This window comes from Artemia sp. Qi Xiang Cuo, chromosome 6, assembly GCF_049724085.1.
Source record: "Artemia sp. Qi Xiang Cuo chromosome 6, ASM4972408v1, whole genome shotgun sequence".
Taxonomy (NCBI): Eukaryota; Metazoa; Arthropoda; class Branchiopoda; order Anostraca; family Artemiidae; genus Artemia; species Artemia sp. Qi Xiang Cuo.
Genome location: NC_142799.1, coordinates 42,594,483 through 42,617,575, shown reverse-complemented (window position 1 = coordinate 42,617,575; position 23,093 = coordinate 42,594,483). Strand labels below are relative to the sequence as shown.

The following is a 23,093-nucleotide window of genomic DNA, read 5'->3' as shown; positions in this document are numbered from 1 at the left end:
AGATATCCAAGGGCAACTAATAGTTCAAAAACTTCTAGATAGCCATTTCTTTGAAAATAGTTGGTAGATCAGATAAGAAAAACTCCTGTGTCGACGTAACCCCAAAGGGCCCAGGGCAGGCGTTGTAAGTAATGCTCTGGGGGCATATATGGTTCTTATGGAAGGGATGTTCTTATAAACTTTGGAAAGGGCTCATTTGATTGGAAATTGAAACTTCTAGTTCACTTTTTAAGAGTCAACAGATCGGAGGGCAACTAGCCCCCCCCACCCTTTTTTCCAAACACATCCGTTATAAATTCTGAGATTACCGTTACAAATTCTGATTTTTTTTTAAATAGTTCAAAAATTAGATAGCAAAAACTCCGGTGTCGACACAACCTCCCATGGACCGGGTGATAGGCGTTGTGAGTGTTGTCTTGGGGGCGTATATTGTTCTTACGAAAGGCATGCTCGTAAAAAAATTCAGAGAGGGTTCATTTGATTGAAAATTGAAAGTTCCATTTCACTTTTTAAGAGTCAAAAGATATCCGAGGGCAACTAGCCCTCCCCCCCCCCACCACACCTATTTTCACCTGACCCATCCGATAAAAACTTTGAGATAGCCATTTCGTTAAAAATAGTTCAAAGGTCAGATAAGAAAAACTCCTGTGACAACGCAACCCCCAAGGGCCCGGAGCAGACGTTGTAAGTAATGCTCTGGCGGCATATATGGTTCTTATGGAAGGTATGCTCGAAAAACTTCAGAGAGGGCTCATTTGATTGGAAATTGAAAGTTCTCGTTCAATTTTCAAGAGTCAAAAGAGATCAAAGGGGAAATAGCCCCCCTTTTTTAAAAAATAGTTCAAAGATCATATAGCGAAAACTCCGCAGTCAACACAACCCCTAGGGCCTGAGGCCAGGCGCTGCAAGTTATGCCCTGGGGGAATATATGATTCTTATGGATTGGATAAACGTAAAAACTTCAGAGTGGGTTCATTTGATTGGAAATTGAAAGTTCTAGTCCAGTTTTGAGTCAAAAGGGATTAAAGGACAACCTCCCCCCCCCCCGCCCACGCCTTTTTTCCAAACCCATCCGATGAAAATTTTGAGATAGCCATTTTGTTAAAAATAGTTCAAAAGTCAGATAACAAAAACTCAGGTGTCGACACAATCCCTCAGGGCCTGGGGACAGGCGTTGTAATTTATGCCCGGGGCATAGATGGTTCTTATGAAAGGGATTCTCATATAAACTTCAGAGAGGGCTCATCTGATAGGAAATTCAGTTCGAATTTACTTTTTAAGAGTCAAAAGAGATACGAGGGCAACTAGCCCCCCTCCCCGCCAAGCCTTTTTCAAACCCATCCGATGAAAATTTTGAGATAGCTATTTTGTTAAAAATAGTTCAAAGGTTAGATAAGAAAAACTCATGTGTCGACACCCTCCCCTCCCCCCAGGTCCCGAATTAGGCGTTGTTAGTACTGCTCTTGGGGCATATATGGTTCTAATAGAAGGAATATTCGTATAAACTTCGGAGAGGGCTCATTTGATTGGACATTGAAAGTTCTCGTTGACTTTTTAAGAGTCAAAAGAGATCGGAGGGCAACTATCCCACCCTCTCCACGCCCTATTTTCCTCGAACTCATCCGATAAAAACTTTGAGAGAGCCAATTTTTTGAAAATGGTTCAAAGATCGTATAACGAAAACTCCGGGGTCGACACAATCCTTCAGGGCCCGGGGTAGGCGATGTGAGTTGAGCCTGGATGCTGGTAGTGCCTGGATGCCTGTGAGTGAGTTGGATGCTCGTATAAACTTCAAAGAAGGCTCATTTGATTGTAAACTGAAAGTTCTAGTTCAGTTTTTAAGAGCCAAATGAGATCAGAGGGCAACTATTCCCCAAGCCCCTTTTCCCCCACATGCATCCGATAAAATTTTTAATTAGCCATTTTGTTAAAAATAGTCCAAATGTCAGATAAAAAAACTCCGGTGTCGACACAACCCTCCAAGGCCCGGATGCAGGCGTTGCAATTTATGCTCTGGGAGAATATATTGTTCTTATGGAAGGGATGCTCGTATAAACTTTAGAGAGGACTCATTTGAATGAAAATTGAAGGTTCTAGTTCAATTTTTAAGAGTCAAAAGAGATCAGAGGGCCCCTAGCCCCCACACCCTTTTTTCCAAACCCATCCGATGAAAATTTTTGAGACAAGCAAAACGCTGGTGTCGACACAACCCCCCAGGGCCGTTGAGAATGCATTGTAAGTTACGTCCTGGGGACGTATATGGTTCTTATGAAAGAGATGCTCGTATAAACCTCAGAGAGGACTCATTTGATTGGAAATTTAACGTTCTAGTTCACTTTCTCAGAGTTGAAAGAGATCGGACGGCAACTACCCCTCCCCCTCCACGCCTTTTTCTTCCCCAAACCCATCCAATAAAAATTGTATTGTGACTATTTTGTTAAAAATAGTTCAAACATCAGATATTAAAACTCCGGGGTCGACACAACCCCCCAGGGCCCGGAGACAGGCGTTGTAATTTATGCCCTGGGGACATATATGGTTTTATAGAAGGGATGCTTGTATAATTTTGAGAGAGGGCTCATTTGATTGAAAATAGAAAGTTCTACTTCACTTTTTAAGAGTCGAAAGAGACCGAAGGGCAATTATGTCCTTCGATCTGACCCCCCCCCCCACCCTTTTTCCCCAAACCCATCTGATAAAAATTTTAAGATAGCCGTTTTGTCAAAAATAGTTCAAACATCAGATAAAAAAAATTCAAGAGGTTGACACAAACCCATTTTTTTACTTTGATACTAGTTTTGGTACTTTGATGAATATTTGATTTCGAAAAAAAGTTTGATTTTGAAAAAAAAGTTTGATTTTGAAATAAGGAATTTTTAAAAACTTGAAACTTTTTGCAATCAAAAACTAAAAAAAACTAATAAAAAAAAAAAATTTTCGAAAAAGAAGTTTTTCAAACAAAATTAAAGTCCATTTTAAACTTAATCTCAGTAGATACAAATAAATGTTAAAATTCAACATAAACATGGACATATGCTGTATCGGGGGAATAAATGAAGCTAGATCCGAACAGAAATTAAATAAACCGTCATAGCAAAAAAATATACAATAAGCAAAAACGCACGTGAGATAAATAAGTCTTGAAGTCATCACAACTTAAACTTAATAGGCAATTAAAGCGTAAAACGAATAAAAGTATATTGATACCGTATTGAAGTATTAATCCAACCAAAAACAAAAAGAAATTAAATAGACAATAAAAGCAAACATATACACAATAGATATTAATGTAAATGAATAAATAAATCTTAAAACGAGTGAAACTTAAATTGAATATGCAAATCAAGCTTGAAACAAACAAAAATCGCTACAAACCGAGTTTAGGAATCGCCTCCTTTTCTCTATTTGTAATGTGGGTATTATTCTTTAATAGTATTTTCTGAATTTTAACAGGTATTTGCTGATGTTAAGTTCAAAATGGCCTTTACTTTTCTTTGACAAACTTCTTTTTCGGAAAGCTTTTTTTTAAATTAATTTTTGTTCGTTTTTTTATTTTTTAGTATAGATTTTTTAGTTAGTATAATTAGAGAACAAAACCAGGTCACTTGTCCCTCCAACACCCCTGCAGACTTTTTAGCATACAAAATTTGCCTGCTGCATTCTGTTTGAAGTGGAATTATGCAAGAATTTTCAATCTGCATAACTAAAAAACAATGTGGGGCAGTTGCCTATTCAAATCTCAATCCACCACTTTTAAGTCAAAGGTAAGTTTGTTGCACCTAATTCAAATTTAAATGAAAAAAGACTTTCAACCTGTTTGAGGCACAAAGCCCTTAGCTCCTTGAACATCCCCTCTCTCTCATTGACATATTTTTAGGAAAAAAAATATTGACGGCATCTGTTTGATGGAGGATCATATTAGAATTTTTGATCTCAAAACTTTTGAACGCCCATTTTGTAATATTTATTTTGAAAATTTGAACTGGTCTTATAGGTTTTTTTTTAAACTAAATTGTGATTTTATTTTACCTACATTACTAAATTGTCTTTGTGTATTTATCCAAATTAATTTATAAATTCTGCAAATTCTAACATTGTTTTCTTTTTGAGCCCTATCTACCTTCTGCAATACACTATCCATGTTTGCTTGAAATTTAATAGGGGGTACAAACAGCAAAAAACATGTCAATCAAGAAACTTTTACAGCCTAGGTGCTAGCCGCCTTCAAATTTTCATTGTTCTGATATTTCTATTCTATCATAAAGAGTGACTAATAAGCAGGAATTGCAAAGTTTGTTCACCTTCAGGAACATGGGATTACACCCTTAAGCTACTCAGTACAACTTTTTTTCATTTCCAATACATATCAACAGAACAAAATATGAAATTACAAACAAATACAGCTCGTAAAGGTAGACGGCAGAACCTTTGGACCCTTGAGAATATGCTCCCTTTTTGGATCTGAATTTTTTTTTTTTTTTTTTTTTTTTTTATTAATCGTAGAACAACTGCTAGCTATTATAGTATATCGAATACAACCATTCAATCGCTGAAGAATTTTGACAATATACTAAAAACAAAGACCTAACATGGAGCATGTAAGCAGTTTTAAGAACTAAGGACAGTGAAAATGAAACATTATTGTTTTAAACTGTTAAAGATGAAAGTTACAGAGCCATATATGTCGTTAAAAGTTCAATTTATAATCAAAATGACCTCTATAGAGAATTTATGCATTTGATGGTAGTAACCATTGCCAAATTAAAAAAGAAAGAAAAAAAAAGCAAAAAATCAGCAAAGATCAACTAAAAACATGAGGAACCAATCAGTTTAAGAAAGTTTAGCTTTCTTTTGAAAGCGCAATTGTCTCTGAGAATCAACAGAATTGTTGATGTGTAATTTTTACAGACAAAAGGCACTATTGAATTGAAGTAATTAGTCGTACTTAATCGTTTTTATGGTTCAATGTTCCCAGCAATAGTCACAAAAAGGTGTTACTGCCCTAAGACTTCATAATAAAGAAACAATCAAAGATAAATCTTGGAAAACTTCAAATTTTCATTCATAAATAGATCTAGATTGGGTCCAGAGGTCTTAGTTCTATTAGGCTATTTTATTATTGTTTTTATTGATTGGAATTTTTCTAATTTTACTCAACAGACATAAGTTATCTTCCAGTTTTGGATTTCATCAGGAGTTTGACAAGAATTGTTAGAATAGAATAAATTACACAAAATTAGTTGTGGCCGGTAGCTTGGAGCAAACACCTCTTATAAAATAAAACATGTATTTTTGATCAGTTGCTTTGAAATTATAAAACCATTATCAAGCTAAAAGGACCAAAACATAGCCCTGAAACATGCGTTTGGTAGACTTTATAAAAAAAGAAGAAGTCTTATTCAGTTAAAAAATGAGGTAATGTAATTGCAACCAATTGCAGGCATTTAAAAAAAAAAAAAAATCTGTAGTTTACCAGTCTAATTTTTGTATTGATATTCTTGTCATTTGCATTTCTTGCTACATACCGTTTTAAGGAAGTCTTTTCAAAAGAAACCTGAGCGTAACAAGGAGAAAAATTTGTCAGAGCTAAAGTGTTTGTATCAAATTTCTATACAAAGGACACTTGATTCGGAAATAGTGAAAATATAATATGAAATAAATAAAAATGAAATAGTGAAATAAATTAATTGTCTAGTCTTAATGGGCTGGAGATACTTCTAGTTTTCCTTCTTACTTTTGATGTTTAAATAAATTCGCCTTGTCTGAGTTTTCACGAGAAGCAACTTAAAATATTGATTGGGAGCATATGAAATAAATATCTTTGAAACTTACCCATCCAACTTCTGTGATGACATCCTTGCCTTTTGCATCTTTTGTTGAATATTGTTCTGAGAAACCCTCTTGAAAAGAAAATTTATACATAATTAAAAGATAAACTTGTGAAAGCTTAAGCGTTTGTCAACTATACAAAGGAAACTTGAAAAGGTGCCAATTTTAGTATAGAATTTAATAATCTTGAGGTGTTCAGAAGCCTTTTTTATGCAGTGTCTTAACGACTCTTCTTGACTACTAAGGTCCTTGCGTCGGCCCTGCCGTGTGTTACAACAGTTGAGTTTGAACTCTGGGTCCCGTTTCACCAAGATCTCAAAAGTTGTTGCGGTAGATATCAGTCGCATTCTCAATAGCAACAAGCTGCATTTGCAAACTCACCAGCAATGTTGACCATGGAAGTTTCAAGTTAATACCATTAGCCATCACTATAATATAGAAAATTCCTTCTATTCCGAGCCTGGATAAACATAGTGTTTTCTTTATTTTTTTAACTTCGCTTAGAATTCCCCTTAACATTTCCTGAAGCTTCAGATTCCCTGAAGTTTTTCAGACACATTAACAATCTACCATTCTCTTTTTTGCAATGGTAAATATTGCATATGAAAATCGGGCAAATTGCACAATTTAAAACTTACACTCCGGAGGTTCTGGGAGAGGGATTGGGATCTTTAGAGACATACTTCTAACCTTTTGACTATTTTTAACGAATATATTTTTTTAAAATTTCGGTCATTGGTGGAGAGAGTAAAGGCGCTAGCTGCCATCAAATCAGTTTCAAGCCGTGTGTTACAACAGCTGAGTTTGAACTCTGGGTCCCGTTTCACCAAGATGAGATCAATCCCACTTTACAACCACAGGACAAGGCCTTTTTTATTTCCATTTTTCTCAATATTTAAATTAATCTGCCTTTGTCTTATATTTATTTCCCCATGGAGCCACTAAATGGAGCCATGGAGCCATGGAGAACTTTCTTTGCTACTCTTTAAAGTTCACGTAAACAACTGATTATAGCCGAAAATACATGCAGTAGGATTATGAAACCAGTAGTTTCATCAAAAACCAGCGACAAAATTATTTAAATTAACCTCGGGATAAACTATGTTAAATCGGAGTTATGAAATTAAAAAAATTAAGCCATCTTATTTAGTAATTGTGTCATCTTCCCATTTGTTGGGAAGAGCTCATACCAAATTCCCAACAAATTATAAACAACATCTTACAAGCCATAGAGAAACTAGTCCTAAAGACGGTGTGGGAACATCACAGTTCTTTAGAATACCCATCAGCTCCTAATTATTTACAGGGTTAAATGCTTTACTCGCATCAAAAATAGCCATCAGCACTCAATAACAGTATCCAAGATAAATAAAAAAGAATCCTCCTTTGTGTGAAATATATACCCAAATTATATATTTGTTTTTTTTTCTGTTTCCTGATTCTGTCATCATTGATTCAATTTTTGGGTACACAGTGAAAACAAGAGAGACACATGGCAAAATGTATGGGACATTAGAGGCCTGGTGTAAAGTATAGTGGAAGTTAAAGCTTTTCCCCAAGATTTATTTAGTTTATCTAACCTTAGCCAATTTTCAACTGCGTTATGATGCCAGCTTCAGAAAATTAACCAAGTCATGTTTGAACATTTTAAAATCAGTTTATGCAATTTTAAGTTATGTAAAGAAAAAACTGTTGTACTCTAGATTAGAACTACAATTTCATATAGCTCTTTTTCAGGTTCCCTTTTATGTCAACATTAGGGAAACTTTAATTTCAAATCAATAATTTATGAATTAATTAAAAACAAAAGTGCTTTAGCTTATGACTAATATTTGACATTTTGCTTTTGAATCAACATACAGGAAGAAACTTTGATTCCAAGTAGATAAGTTATAAATTCTTTAAAGAAAAAAACAACTGTGTTCTAGCTTAGGACTAATATTAGGTATTTATCTTTCCAGGTTCTCTTTTAGTCAACATAGAGGCAGAAATTTCTATTTCAAGTAATTTATTTATAAATTATTTAAAGGAAAAAAATCTAGATTAAGACTAGCATTTGATATTCTTATTTTTTAGGTTCCCATTTAAGTCAACGTGGAAGAAGAAACTTTTATTTCAAGTAAGTAATTTATGAAATAATCTGAAAATAAAATTAACAGTGGTTTAGCTTTTGACTAATATTGGGTATTTATTCTCATTTGTGTAAACAAATGAGAGTAATTCCAGTTTCAAGTGAGTAATTATAAATAGTTCAAACAAAAACAATTGTCTTCTAGCTTACAACTAATATTTGATGTTTCTCTTTTTCAGGTTAATTTTTAAGTCAATATCAGGAACGAAACTTCAATTTCAAGTAAGTAGTTTATGAATTATTAAAAGAAAAAACCAATTGCACTTTATCTCATGACTAATATTTGAAATTTGTCTTTTTCATGTTTTCTTTTGAGTCAACATGGAGGAAGAAACTTCAAATTCTAGTAAGTAATTTATAATTAGTTCAAAGAAAAACAATTGTCTTCTAGCTTACAACTAATATTTGATTTTTCTCTTTTTCAAGTTCCTTTTTAGATCAACATCAGGAAAGAAACTTCAATTTCAAGTAAGTAATTTATGAATTATTTAAAGGAAAAACCAATTGCACTTTAGCTTACGACAAATATTTGAAATTTCTCTTTTTCATGTTTTCTTTTGACTCAACATGGAGGAAGAAACTTCAAATTCAAGTAAGTAATTTATAATTATTTCAAAGAAAAACAATTGTCTTCTAGCTTAAAACTAATATTTGATGTTAATCTTTTTTAGGTTCCTTTTTAAGTCAATATCAGGAACGAAACTTCAATTTCAAGAAAGTAATTTATGAATTATTCAAAGAAAAAACCAATTGCACTTTATCATATGACTAATATTTGAATTTTTTCTTTTTCATGTTTTCTTTTGAGTCAACATGGAGGAAGAAACTTCAAATTCAAGTAAGTAATCTATAATTAGTTCAAAGAAAAACAATTGTCTTCTAGCTTACAACTAATATTTGATGTTTCTCTTTTTTAGGTTCCTTTTTAAGTCAATATAAGGAACAAAACTTCAATTTCAAGTAAGTAATTTATGAATTATTCAAAGAAAAAACCAATTGCACTTTACCTTATGCACTTAAAAAAAAATTCTTTTTCATGTTTTCTTTTGAGTCAACATGGAGGAAGAAACTTCAAATTCAAGTAAGTAATTTATAATTAGGTCAAAGAAAAACAATTGTCTTCTAGCTTACAACTAATACTTGATGTTTCTCTTTTTCACGTTCCTTTTTAGATCAACATCAGGAAAGAAACTTCAATTTCAAGTAAGTAATTTATGAATTATTTAAAGGAAAAACCAATTGCACTTTAGCTTATGACTAATATTTGAAATTTCTCTTTTTCATGTTTTCTTTTGAGTCAACATGGAGGAAGAAACTTCAATTTCAAGTAAATAATTTATAATTAGTTCAAAGAAAAACAATTGTCTTCAAGCTTGCAACTAATATTTGATGTTTCTCTTTTTTAGGTTCCTTTTTAAGTCAATATAAGGAACGAAACTTCAATTTCAAGTAAGTAATTTATGAATTATTTAAAAGAAAAACCAATTGCACTTTAGCTTATGACTAATATTTGAAATTTCTCTTTTTCGTCTTTTCTTTTGAGTCTACATGGAGGAAGAAACTTCAAATTCAAGTAAGTAATTTATAATTAGTTCAAAGAAAAATAATTGTCTTCTAGCTTACAACTAATATTTGATGTTTCTCTTTTTTAGGTTTCTTTTTAAGTCAATATCAGGAACGAAACTTCAATTTCAAGTAAGTAATTTATGAATTATTCAAAGAAAAAACCAATTGCACTTTATCTTATGACTAATATTTGAAATTTTTCTTTTTCATGTTTTCTTTTGAGTCAACATGGAGGAAGAAACTTCAAATTCAAGTAAGTAATTTATAATTAGGTCAAAGAAAAACAATTGTCTTCTAGCTTACAACTAATACTTGATGTTTCTGGCAGTTTCTCACTGGGTATTTCCAGTATAGTATTTCCCCCTTTTTTTTGTATTCCATCCAAATTTTTATGTCTTTTTTTTTATTCAATATACTACTCTGATTTTTTTTTTTTTTTTTTTTATATTTAATCCAAATTTCCAATCTCTTCTTCGTTTATATATATTTTTTTTTAAGTAATTTGTGAATATTTTTGTTCATTATCCTATTTTCATAAATGTCTCTTATCCATTTTTTTTTTTTTTTTTTTTTTTTATAATAGTGTCTTATTTGTTTTGAAGGCCCTTTACAAGCTGAGCTTCTTGGGCGAGTATAAACTTTAAGTTTGTAATTGTTTTGTTTTTAGTATTAATAAATTGATTGATTGATGTTTCTCTTTTTCAGGTTACTTTTTAGATCAACATCAGGAAAGAAACTTCAATTTCAAGTAAGTAATTTATGAAATATTTAAAGGAAAACCAATTGCACTTCAGCTTATGACTAATATTTGAAATTTCTCTTTTCCAGGTTCTCTTTTGAATCAACAGGGAGAAAGAAACTTAGATTTCAAGTAAGTAATTAATAAATGATTTCTCTTTTTCAGGTTTTCTTTTGAGTCAACACGGAGGAAGAAACATTAATCTCAAGATAGTAATTTACATGTTACAAAAAAACATTGGTGCTTTATCTTGTGAGTAATATTTGATATTATCTTCTTCCAGGTTCCCTTTTGAGTCAACAGGGAGAAAGAAATTTTGATTTCAAGTAAGTAATTAATGAATAATTTCTCTTTTTCAGGTTCTCTTTACAGTCAACATGGAGGAAGAAACATTAATCTCAAGATAGTAGGCTAATTTACATGTTACAAAAAAGCATTGGTGCTTTAGCTTATGACTAATATTTGACATTTCTCTTATTTAGGTTCCCTATTAAGGCAATATGGAGGAAGAAACACAATTCCAAGTAATTTATTTATATATTGTTTAAAACAAAACACACATGTGCATTAGCTTATAAATAATATTTGACACTTCAGTAATTTATAAATTCTTTAAAGGAAAAAACAATTGTGCTCTAGCTTTGGAATAATATTTGATATTTCTCTTTGTCAGGTTTTTTGAGGCAACATGGAGGAAGAAACTTCTGTTTCAAGTAAGTAATTTATAAATTTTCTGTAAACAAAAACAACTGTGTCTAGCCTAAAACTACTTTTGGATGTTTATCTCTTTAAGATTCTTTTTTGATGGCACATAGAGAAAAAACCTTGCAATTTCACATTAGTAATTTACAAATATTTACAGGAAAAAAAACTTATGTGAAGTTTTTATATTTAAAGGAAAAAATTGTGTTTAGCACATAACTTATAATGGATTTTTCTCTTTTTCAGGTTCTCTTTTGAGTAAACATGGAGGAAGAAATTTCACTTTCAGGTAAATTGTTTCCAATTTCTTGAATAAAGAACTATAGGATTTAGCTTGAAGGCCATAAAGTGAGTAAAAAGTAAAGGGAAATGCTTCAAGGAATGATGCAAGTAAGTGTGGTATCTGTCTAGAGTTAGGCCTACTCAAAAGGAAACACTACAAAACTCTGAAAACAACATAAAAAGTCCTAAAATACTCACCTAATAGCAGGTGAGTATATCATTCCTAATAGCACTTCACTTTAACCCCCCCCCCCCCTAATTTGCAAATATATAACCCAAATTCTAAAAGTCTGGAATAGTGGCTCTTCAGAAGGAGATATCCAAGAACAAAAAAGGACATATTTTTAGATTGCTGATTTTATAGTATCATAGGTTTTTTTTTGTGATTTGCCCCCAGCTCCCCTCTAATTGTCTCACATAGCTCTAGGCTATACAAAAAAGGTAGCCATAAAATGACCAAGTTTTAACTTTATAGGGTAAACGTACCAATGATTTGACAGTGCAATTTTGGGACCCCTATCAAAGTTTTCCTTCAAAATGGAATAACTCTGCTTAGCCATGACTTGGAGCACCATTTCTTGAAGCTGTTTTTGTATTTCAATGACAGGAAAAGTTGACACAATACTCAGTAGACCCAGATATGAAAAGAACCTTTAATTCAGTCAGTTTCCTGTTTTTGACAAGAAAGGAGCTATCAACAATTTTTCAGGTATGTAATGTTCAAACAGCTGTTACTTGGTTATTTATTGCAAAAAAAAAGTCGGGATTAGCGCCAATGCATCAAGATACATCTGATTTTATCTAAATTCTAGTCACATTAGCTTTTTCTTGAAAAGATTAAATTAAAATGGCAACAAATATTACACTGTCAAAACTAGATTCCAAGTGTTGAAAATTATTGTTTAATGTAGTGGAGAATACCAGGTGCACTAAAAATGTTCCTTCAGTCCAATTCAAATGTAGATAATGGCTTCTATAAATTCATTTATATCTTTTACAAATATTTTGTAGTAACCTTGTCAAAATTTTCGAGACAGCAATAGGCCCTGTCAAAATATAGGTGACTCTGTCAAAACTTCACTAAACATGGAAAACAAGTGAGAAATAATTGGTGTTGAAATTCCAGGATCCACTGACAAAAATATAGCTATCAAATTTATGGGTGCCCACTACTGCCAAAAATTGCAGAGGTTTGCATGGAAGTCATTTTTCTCTTTCCGTGGCACTTATCAATGAAACTAAAAAAAAAATTCAAATTTGGAAAATCTTATTTTCTGCGGGGGGTGGGGGAAACGCCTAGAACCATGTCATAGAAAATATCAAGTGACCAACCCCCCCCCAAAAAAAAAAGAAGAAAGAAATACTAACCTATGTTTTGGATGAAACTAAGAATCTGCATATGAAAATTAAAATCCACTAAATCAAATATAATGACAATAAACTTCTTAAATTTCTTGAAATCCACTCCCATTTCCCTAGACCCTATCCCTTCTAAAATGCTAGTAAAACATGTTAAACTCCTTGGTGTCACAATGTCTAATAATCTTAAATAAGAAATACAGTTCTAGGCATTTACCCCCAACCCCTGCAGAAAATCCCTCCACCCCCCATGGACAATTCCCTCCTGGAAAAGACCCCCCCCCCGGTGGTAAATAAGGCTTTTCAAATTTGAGAATATTATTTGTTGTCTTTTTTTTGTAGGGGGAAGGAACTTTGGTACTGGTGTATCAAACAGTTCGGGGTAACAAACTGTAAGTAAGGAGCAACCTGGCTCAATTGTTACCAAAACTCTAGAAAACAGTATTTTGATACCAATAGATATATCAAAAGAATCAGATTTCTATGATGATTTCAAATATACAAGCTTCATCAAGTTTAGTCCTATTATCAAAAGTTACTTGCCTGAGAATATTTGCCTTATTTTTGAACAAAGGGGGAAAGACCCCCTAAATGCTATAGAACCTTAATAAAAATCAAACAATTGTATTCAGCATATAAGAAAGCCCTACTGCAGCGCTTTCGAGCTCCTATCTACAAAAATGTCGATTTTCGCATTTTTTTTTTTTACCAGAAGAAAGATTACGGATGCATGTTTATTTGTTGTTTTTTTTTTCTCCCAGGGGTGATCATATTGATCCAGTGGTCCTAGAATATCTTGGGAGGGCTCATTCGAACGGAAATTAAAAGTTATAGTGCCCTTTTTAAGTGACCAAAAAAAATGGAGGGCAACTAGGCCCTCTCCCATACTCTTTTTTCCCAAAGTCACCCGATCAAAATTTTGAGATAGCCATTTTGTTCAGCATGGTTGAAAATATGATAACTATGTCTTTTAGGATGACTGAATTCCCCAGGGGGAGGGCTGAAAGTTATGAACTTTACCCAATGTTAACACATAGTATTGGTTATTGGGAAGTATACAGACGTTTCCAGAGGGGATTTTTTCTGGTAGTGGGAGGGGGGCGGGGGTTGGGGGCTATGTTGGAGGATCTTACCATGAAGGAAGTTTTCATGGAAGAAGAGACATTGCTATGAAGGGGGCGCCGGATTTCCCAGCATTATTTAAACAAAGATCAGAAATTATATATATAAAAAAACAAGTTTTTTAACTGAAAGTAAGGAGCAACATCAAAACTTAAAACAACAGAAAACATTACGTATATGATTGGGTTCATCCCCTAGTCAATACCTTGCTCTTTAAGCCAAAGATTATTTAGTACTTTCATAAGAGCTATTTATTCTAATTAACGGTATTTGTGATTAAGGGTCATTTTTAAAGAATTGGAACAAAATTCGAACTTTAGCTTAAAGAGCAAGGTATTGACTAGGGGGAAAACCCTCTAATATACATATTAAAAATATAAGAATATAGAGGTTTGTTATGTATGTTAATTCGTAAGTTACATATATTTATTACTAATAAGAACGTTTGTAAATAAAATTAAACAGGTTTCAAGAAAGCCATTTAACTAAATAAAAGTAAAATTAACATTCAATTTTTTTTTTTTATTATTCATGTACCATGAGCCAAAATCAAAACCTGCAGTAATTCAAAAACGTTCAAAAATGAAATAAATAAAACAGGTTTTTTTAACTGAAAGTAAGGAACAACGTTAAAACTTAAAATGAACAGAAATTATTCCATATATGAAAGGGGCTGTCCCCTCCTCAATGCCTTGCTCTTTATGCTAAAGTTTGACTTTTTCACAACTCTATTTTTTTTAAACAATGAAAAACTTTAGCGTAAAGAGCAAGGCATTGAGGAGGGGACAGCCCCTTTCATATATGGAATAATTTATGTTCATTTTAAGTTTTAACGTTGTTCCTTACTTTCAGTTAAGAAAACTTGTTTTTCTTTTTATTTAATTATACACAAATCACTCAAGTTTACGCTGTGTAAACTCAAGAACAAACTGGTTTCTTTGTTAGTTTCTTCCAGCTTAGTGTGAGACAAGACAATAACAAGTCTTGCTATATGAAAGTGGCTGCCTCCTCCTCAAGACCTTGCTTTTTATGCTAAAGTTTTTTTTTTATTTTTCATCTATCAGCATCTTTCCAATCTTGACTATTGCCATACAAAAGCCAAAAGAGGAAACAAAGTTTGTAATGAGGTGATAGTCAAAGATGGCAAATCACAATCATTTTCCGGATCTAACTCCATAATTCCACCACCTGTTGGAAGTTGAACCACAGCTTGATGAATATTATGCCTTTTTCTTTAGTGACAAAAAAGCAAGGTGCCATATTTTGTTGGTAGGATTCTGGACTTTCTTGACAAAGGATAGTCCAAAGTAAAATTTTCCAAGTGGTTTAGAATCACAGATCACACTTTGAAATGGACAAATGTTGATGACATTTACACTGTCAATAATGAAAAAATCTTTGCACGACCATTAAAACAGGCAGGAAGTAATTCATTCCAGAGGGCGTTCGGAGATGCTATTCCTATGGAATATATGCAACGCTCAGAAAAAAGAAGATTTAAAGATTTATAAAGATTATTTTATTACTTCTACTTTTGGAATAGTTTTATATATTAAATGAAGTTGAAGAAAAACAAAGAAACAAGAATATACACGTTGAATACACCAGGTTCCAACCACAGGTATTCCCCCAGTATTTCAACACATTTCAAATACACCAGATTCTGCCCACATGTATTTCTCAAGTATTTTACATGTGTCAAATTGGGTTCTGACTTACATTGAAAACAGGTAGCTTTTTTGTTGTGTCAAATTTGTAGGTGAAAATGCTCTAATTTCGGAAAATCAGAGTTTTGTACCCTTTTCAGATAAAACTTTGAACTTCTCATCAAACAATTAGATTCCTAGATCTATTTTATTTGTTTTGAATGAGTTTTTTTTTATCAGTTGGGATCTTGGTTTTTTGTTGTTTTTTTTTACATTGCCTAGGTCTATAGGAGACCATTAAAAGGGAGCGGGGGGCTGAATTGTCAAAAACTGTAGACAAAGCCATAAAATAAACATAAAATTATTAATCAAAATATGTGTCTTTTTTTCTAGGATATGTCCTTTTGAATGGCCATGATTCTAGACCTTTGAAAGCCCAAATCACATATTATGTATTTTTCTGTTTCTTGATTTTGTTGATGTTGCTTCTTTGCTGTTAAATCCATTATATATATGGAGCACACATAATTTTGGCTATATATTTGTACATTAGCAGGGGGGGTGTTGGTAATATAAAATGAAGTACTTTTAGGAATGATAGCAATAAGTAAGTGTTTTAAGATTCTTTTATAGCTGTTTTCAAGTTTTATAGCATTTTGTTTTGAGTGGGTCTAACTATAGACTAAACTAATAAGTATTTTATATTTTCTTTATAAGTAGTTTTCAGAATCTTATAATGTTTCCTTATGAGGAGAAGTAATTCTGTATCACAACTAAGAGCACAAAATTAGCAACCCAAAAATGCCTCTCTATTTGTAGTAGCATGTCTTGGTAAATGTTTAGATTAAGGCCAGTTGAAAAAGAAATATGTTAAGAAAACAGTTTTTACTTAATAATATGCAGAATAATTGTGCTAACACATTTTGACTGCAGCTCTACTATGCTTTACCCCTATCACCCCTCCTTGTGTGCAAATATATAGATGGAATTATATATTTTTCATCCATTCTATCTGTGTCACTCTTATTTTTCTGGTTCTTTTTTTTCACATTTGATTCAATTTACAGTAAATTCTTCCCAGGTCATATTATTGACTTACAAATAAAGTAAACATACCACTTGATGTCATTTTTTATGCTCTTTCCAAATATAATAATCATTTTGCTCAGAAATGAATTTTACCCCCCCCACCCCCCACCCCTAGTTATACCAATTCAGGGTATATATTTGCACATTAGGGGGGTGGGGGTAAATTTTATTTCTGATGTAAATGAAAGGTAACACTTTACCCCCCCCCCCTAATGTGCAAATATATATCCTGAATTGCAGGGTTGAATCTATAACATTTTCATTGGGGGGGGGGGAGGGGGCAAGAGGGGTATGCTTTTGGATATTCAAGGAGCTTGGGCTATATAATAATTTTTTTACCTACTACTGGGGAGGCTAAATTGGGACTGAGCAAAGTTGTGAAGCTGAAAACAATTTTGTTGTACTTTATTTAAGCAGAAGATATTTTTGCAAGGTTTCACTTTTATAACACGCATATTTTCCTAACCTAACCCCTTTCCAAGATAGTCAAAAGTAGCTAAAGTATAATTTTACCATAAAGGCATTAAGCACTATGTTTACTTTATATGTAAGTCAATAATACAAACTGCAAAAATTTGGTAGATATTTACCAAATCATATTATTGAGTTAGGAATAAAGTGAATATACCACTCAATGCCTTTTTTTATGCTCTTTACAAATATAATGATCATTTTTGTTGGAAATAAATTTTAACCCCCACCCCCTATATATATGCCTACCAATTCAGGGTATATATTTGCACATTAGAAGGGTAGGGGGAAAGTTTAAACTTACCTCTCATTTACTTCAGAAATAAAATTTACCCCTACCCCCTAATGTGCAAATATATACCCTGAATTGTATAAATAGCCTATGGGTGGGGGTAAAATTCATTTCCAACAAAAATGATTATTATATTTGTAAAGAGCATAAAAAAGGCATTGAGTGGTATATTCACTTTATTTGTAACTCAATAATATGATTTGGTAAATATTTATCAAAATTTAACCAATTTATAGGTAGCCTACATGGGTTGAAACAAGACAGATGCATTGGAAATATATAACTTGGGCTATACATTTCCACATTAGGGAGGTCAGGGTAAAGTATAATGGAACTTCATTCAAAATGTGTTATTGTAGCTACAATTATTCTGTAGCCCTATATGATGAAGTAAGAACTGTTTTCTTAACAAGTTTCCTTCTAAATAGCCCTTAATCTATACCTTTACCAAGGTCTCCTTCAGGAGACATGCTATCCTGCAACTTAGAATTTACCAAATGCTAATGAGAGGTTCTTTATGCAAGGCTTAGCCTACCTTCAGGGGAGAACAGAACAAGCAAGACACCATTATAAGCCTGGCTATTTTGATGACAACCCATAACTAATAATGAAGGCTACCTTGAAGGAGGCTTGACTGATTCCAATTCTATGCATGGTGCAAGGCTTCGATGAAAGCAACTTAGAAGTTAATGATGGATGTTTAATCTAATCTGGATAGTTTTCTTCTGGACTGGAAAATTTGAATCATTTACATCATTGTCTATAAGAATGTTTTGGCTTTCAGTTTTGAAAATTCAGCGAAAAGGACTGGGATTTTTTTTGCAAGACGAAAATAGAATTTCATGAAAGAAAAGGAATGTATTGAAAGAAAGGAAGCGTATTTCGACCCTGAAGTACAGTAGTTGACAGCGTTCAGTAATATCAAAATTGATACATCCGACACGATTCTAACAAGGTCCAAACATCAAGTCTTTGCTTTTTTGTCACTAAGGTACTTGTCAGGCAGCAAGAAAAAGTCTTTTGAGGAAATTTAAATCGAGTCTTTCTGTTTCAAATCTTTCTAAAGAGATTAAATTTATTTTTTGCAAAAATTCCAAGATTCATAAATGAAATTCTTAACCATTAGTGCCAAATAGACAGCGCATTTTACCCCTAGATTTAAAAAATAGATCTTGCTTCTTGTCACCTTCACCTACATTTTGTGAATTACTGCTATTATTCTCAATGGTCAAAAGTAAGCTTGGGTAGTTTGAAAATTAATCAAAGACAGGAACTAAGGAATTCAGCTAGAGATGCAATGCAAAATAAAATACCAGTTGTGATTACGGTGGATTTAACGCTTAAAATTGACTTTTAGTTCAACTATAATAACTTAAAGTTTAATATGTGAACCAAAGCAGAGATTTTCTTAGCTAGAGGCTCTCGGAAACACTTTTAATTAGAAAATACAATTATATGATGATTTCTATCAAGATTTTAAATATATATACACAAAAGTGAAATTTCGTTAGGACATACCTGCAGCTATGGAGGAACAATAGCGTCGTTGTAAAAAGGCAAGGGGGCAGTTGTCCCCCAATAGTTTGGGAAAAAATTATAATTTATTAAGAAGCTTTGTAACTGTTGCTCGTTTTAAACGTAAAATTTGCTTTATGCTTTGAGCAATTTTTTTTTTTTGAATTTATCCACGTTCGTTTTTAACATAAGAAAAACGAGAAAAATTGGGGTCCATTACACTTCATAATATGTTCCACATAAATATTTTTCCAAATATACTACCTTTAAAACCTTATCATCAAGTAAATATATGAGTCTAGTTAATGGCAAAATTGAAAAATTTTATATACTTCCTGCTTTGTCAAATTTGCTCAGGTCAATGTTTTCCCCCTGATATTTAAGGTGTTTTTACTTCCTAAAATCTATCAGTTCAAGATTAGATTCTCTTGTTTCAAAGCTCTCAAAAGTGAAAATGAATACACCCTCAACATCTGTAAATAGAACAGAAATAAAATAATTGAAGTTTAAGAAGGTAGATATACAGTAAATATAATTTCCTGAATGAAAAAGAAACCATTAAAAAAAATAAGACTTACTGCTTTTTAAAATGATTTTTGTTCTAGGTAGGCCAAATCAGTTGTAATTTGGCCATGAAAATTGGTAGAGGGGGATCTGCTCCAGTGATCCCTTTAATTGTTTTAATTTTATTTCCAGTATTTAACTAAAGCTCTGATTCTTTTCTTTGTCATTGAATTGCCGGTACCTATGTATTATACGCCACACACTCCAGTTTACGCTGTGTAAAACTCGAGAACAACCGGTTTCTTCGCTAGTTTCTTTCAGCTTAGCGTGAGACAAGACAAAGACAAGTGACAAAATAGATTGGAAATATATAACTTGGGCTATATATTTGCGCAATAGGGGGAGGTGGGGGTAAAGAATTTGGACAGTTTGAAGTTAGAAAACAAATCTTACTTCATACCATGCAGAAAAATTGTACCTAACACATTTCGCATGCAGACTCGCTATATTTTACCACCACCCCCCCACGCCCCCCTAATGTGCAAATATATAGCCCAAATTTTTTTCTAAACTATTATATTTTCATCATATTTTGTGATATTTGGTTAGGATTGAGCGTCAAGAAGACAGGTCCTAATTAAACGTAGTGCTTGTGTGTGTGTGGAATATAATGCACACAGTTCGTATATTATCCAGTATGATCATTCTCTATCTCACCCATTATAAAAACCCGGACCGGGGTGTGAGTGCTCCGGAGAACGTTTTGGCAGATATAAACATGTTAGACATGCTAGACAGGTTAGTCTGTTTCGGACTGTTTCCATCAAAGTGCATTGAAACAAACGGAAATAAAGCTAATGCAGAAACAAGCTAGACAAGCGAGACAAGCTAAGGCGGAAATAAGTGGGAGGAGCTTTTTGTTCCCGAAGACCAGAAATGATCTGCGATACGCTTACTGGTATATTCTGTCTACTGTGATAATACATAAGTACCGAATTGCCTAATAAGTGTTGATAATAAAAGCTAACATAAACTAAAATTTTTGGTTTTGTAGGCTCCAAATCGTCCTCTGGAAGCGGAATGGGCATACTAGGCCCTTCTAAGTGAAATTGAGTTATCAGTGCAATATAGTGTGAAATCTTGTGCTCTTTCTGAACTTGGTCTCTGTTTTAGCGTATCACACTCCCATACAATGCTACGAGTCAAAATCCGTTTTACGTAACTTGAATTTTTTCATTCTATTGGAAGCGTAATTGACGTATCAGTTATAAAGTTTTAACAAAGGATTTTTTGACGTATCTGCGCATTCACCTACACTTTTTAGAAGAAAAGATTTAAAAAAACAAAAATAAACAAAATGAGAAACAGAAGATTAAATGGAAAATTGGTCGCTACTACTGCAAATGTAACATATGATAGTTAACAGATTTTGCATTTAGTTCCGATATTTTATACCCCAAACCCCCCTTGATGTGCAAATATTTAGCCCATATTATATATTTCCTATTTATTCTCCCAATGCGTCTCAGTTGTTTCAACCAATGTACCTGTAAATCGAATAAACTGTGACGAAACAAAACTGGAAAAACAAGTTAGTAGTATCCCCTTAATCTTTTCCGAAACAGCCCTATCCATGGATTCATCATAACCCCAAACCCGCCATTCCATGACAGCTAGCAGGTGTGTGTTACGTCATAGGGAATGTTTACTTTTTGTTGTTACGTAATTGGAGTTGAGAGTCACACGGATTTTGCATGAATTTGCTTCAGACAAAAAACAAGTGTTATAAAAGAGGATATGCGAGAGTAGTATCTCCAGAGAAGTTAGTGTTGAAGGAGAACGCAAACCTAAAACTTTTTGTTGATGAAGAAGGTCAATTTCTTGCTGATGGTAAAACGCTACCCGTTGATAGATTTTATCACCATCCTCCTACTATTCCCAATCAAGAAAACGTAAAAAGAAGACAACCATATCCCCGCAACCTCATGCAACATGTCTTGTCTAGATGTCGAAACTGGTACCTATGTGAAAATAATGTCCTGATAGACAAAGAAATCGCAGCTAAAATAAAAAGGGCACTAGCGGAGATCATCTGCAAGAAAATTAAAAGTGAATCGATGAAAAACAACCCCAATACAAGCAACAATGATAGTTTACCCATGAACACATTCATTGAACCGTGAATCAATCTATAGAAAAGGATCAAGTTTGCTACTAGCGAGATCTATTGTTAGTCTATAATTGATAGTGAGAGTATCAGGATTAAAAATGAGTGGATTTGAGAACTAAAAAATAATATGGAATCTAGTGAATTCGGAAAAATGTTTGATTCTAGATGATGATCTTCTAGAATTATCTCTTCAAAGGAAAATGTTTTTCAAGGAATGCTTAATGATATAATGAGAGATGATTCTCCGTCTTTGGACTATTGCATAAAACTTTTAGGTCGTGGCCCAAATGCATTGACGCAATTTATTTATATAGTAATTGAAACAAAACAAAATGTTAATGTGGTTTTGCTTTCCACTACCTAGACGGCCATTTTTCAGCGCAACAAGAAATAGGCCGAACGAGTTTTGTGACGTCACACCTCATCTAGAAGACTTTCATTTTACCCAGTTAGCTTATTTTTGGAAGTGAGACAGTCGACATCGAAAAATGTTTTACACTTGTCATTTATGCTTCTAGACATTACGCAGCTGGTCATCCTCTGGGAATTGTACAACAGATCAGACCGAGATTTGATCATATCAGACAAAGAATAGATCAGATCAGGCAAATAACAGATCAGATCAGACTAAGAACAGATCAAATGAGACAGAGAAAAAACCAAATAAGACTGTGAACTGATTAGATCATACCATTAACAGATTAGATGAGCCAGATAATAGATCAGAGAACAGACCAAGAACAGGTCAGATCTTATCTGATCTGTTCTCGGTCTGATCTGATCTATTCTCAGTCTGATCTGATCTGTTCTCGGCCTGATCTGATCTGTTCTCGCTCAGATTCAATTTATTCTCGGTCTGATCTGATCTGCTCTCGGTCTCATCTTTTCTATTCTCGGTCTGGTCTGATCTTTTCTTGGTCTTATCTGATCTGTTTTCATTTTGATCTGATCTCCTCTTGGTCGGATCTGATCTGTTCTCCGTTTGATCTGATCTGTTCTCGGTCTGATCTGATCTAATCTCGGTCTGTTCTGATCAGTTCTTTGACTGATCTGATATGTTCTCAGTCTGGTCTGATATGTTCTCGGTCTGATCTGATCTGTTTTTGGTCTGATATTATCTGTTCTCGGTCTCATCTAATCTGTTATCTGTCTGATATGATTTGTCCTCGGTCTAATCTGATCTGTTTTTTGCCTAATATGATCTGTTCTCGGTATGATCTGATCTTTTCTTGGTCTCATCTAATCTGTTCTCGATTTGGTCTGATATGTTTTTGGTCCTATCTGATCTGTCCTTGGTCTAATCGGATCTGTTCTCGGTCTGATCTTATTTTTTCCTCGGTCTGATCTTGTCTTTTCTTGGTCTGATCTGATCTGATCTCAGTCTGATCTGATCTGTTCTCGGTCTGATCGGATCTGTTCTCGTTCTGATCTGATTGGTTCTCAGTCTGACCTGATCCATTTTCTGTCTGATCTGATCAGTTCTCGGTCTGATCTTACCTGTTCTCGGTCTGATCTGATCTGTTCTCGGTCTGATCTGATCTGTTTGTGTTCTGATCTGGTCTGTTCTTGGTCCGATCTGACCTGTTCTCGGTCTGATCTGATCTGTTCTTGGCCTGATCAGATCTGTTCTCGGTCTGATATGATATGTTTTCAATCTGATATGATCTTTTCTCGGT

General features: G+C 33.4%; 1 protein-coding gene across 2 annotated transcripts in view; it reads right to left on the bottom strand.

Moving 5' to 3' along the window:
- Nucleotides 1-17,996, bottom strand: part of Mitofilin (inner membrane mitochondrial protein mitofilin) — a 107,850-nt gene extending 89,854 nt beyond the window's left edge. For both annotated transcript variants that reach the window (XM_089090761.1, XM_089090762.1), the window contains exons 1-2: nucleotides 17,847-17,996; nucleotides 5,833-5,900 (exon numbers count right to left, since the gene is read on the bottom strand). In XM_089090761.1, coding sequence (XP_088946887.1) covers nucleotides 5,833-5,900; nucleotides 17,847-17,882 — 104 coding nt within the window. In that variant the 5' untranslated portion in view covers nucleotides 17,883-17,996. The remainder of the gene's footprint in view (nucleotides 1-5,832; nucleotides 5,901-17,846) is intronic.
- Between the last annotated feature and the right edge of the window lie 5,097 nt (nucleotides 17,997-23,093).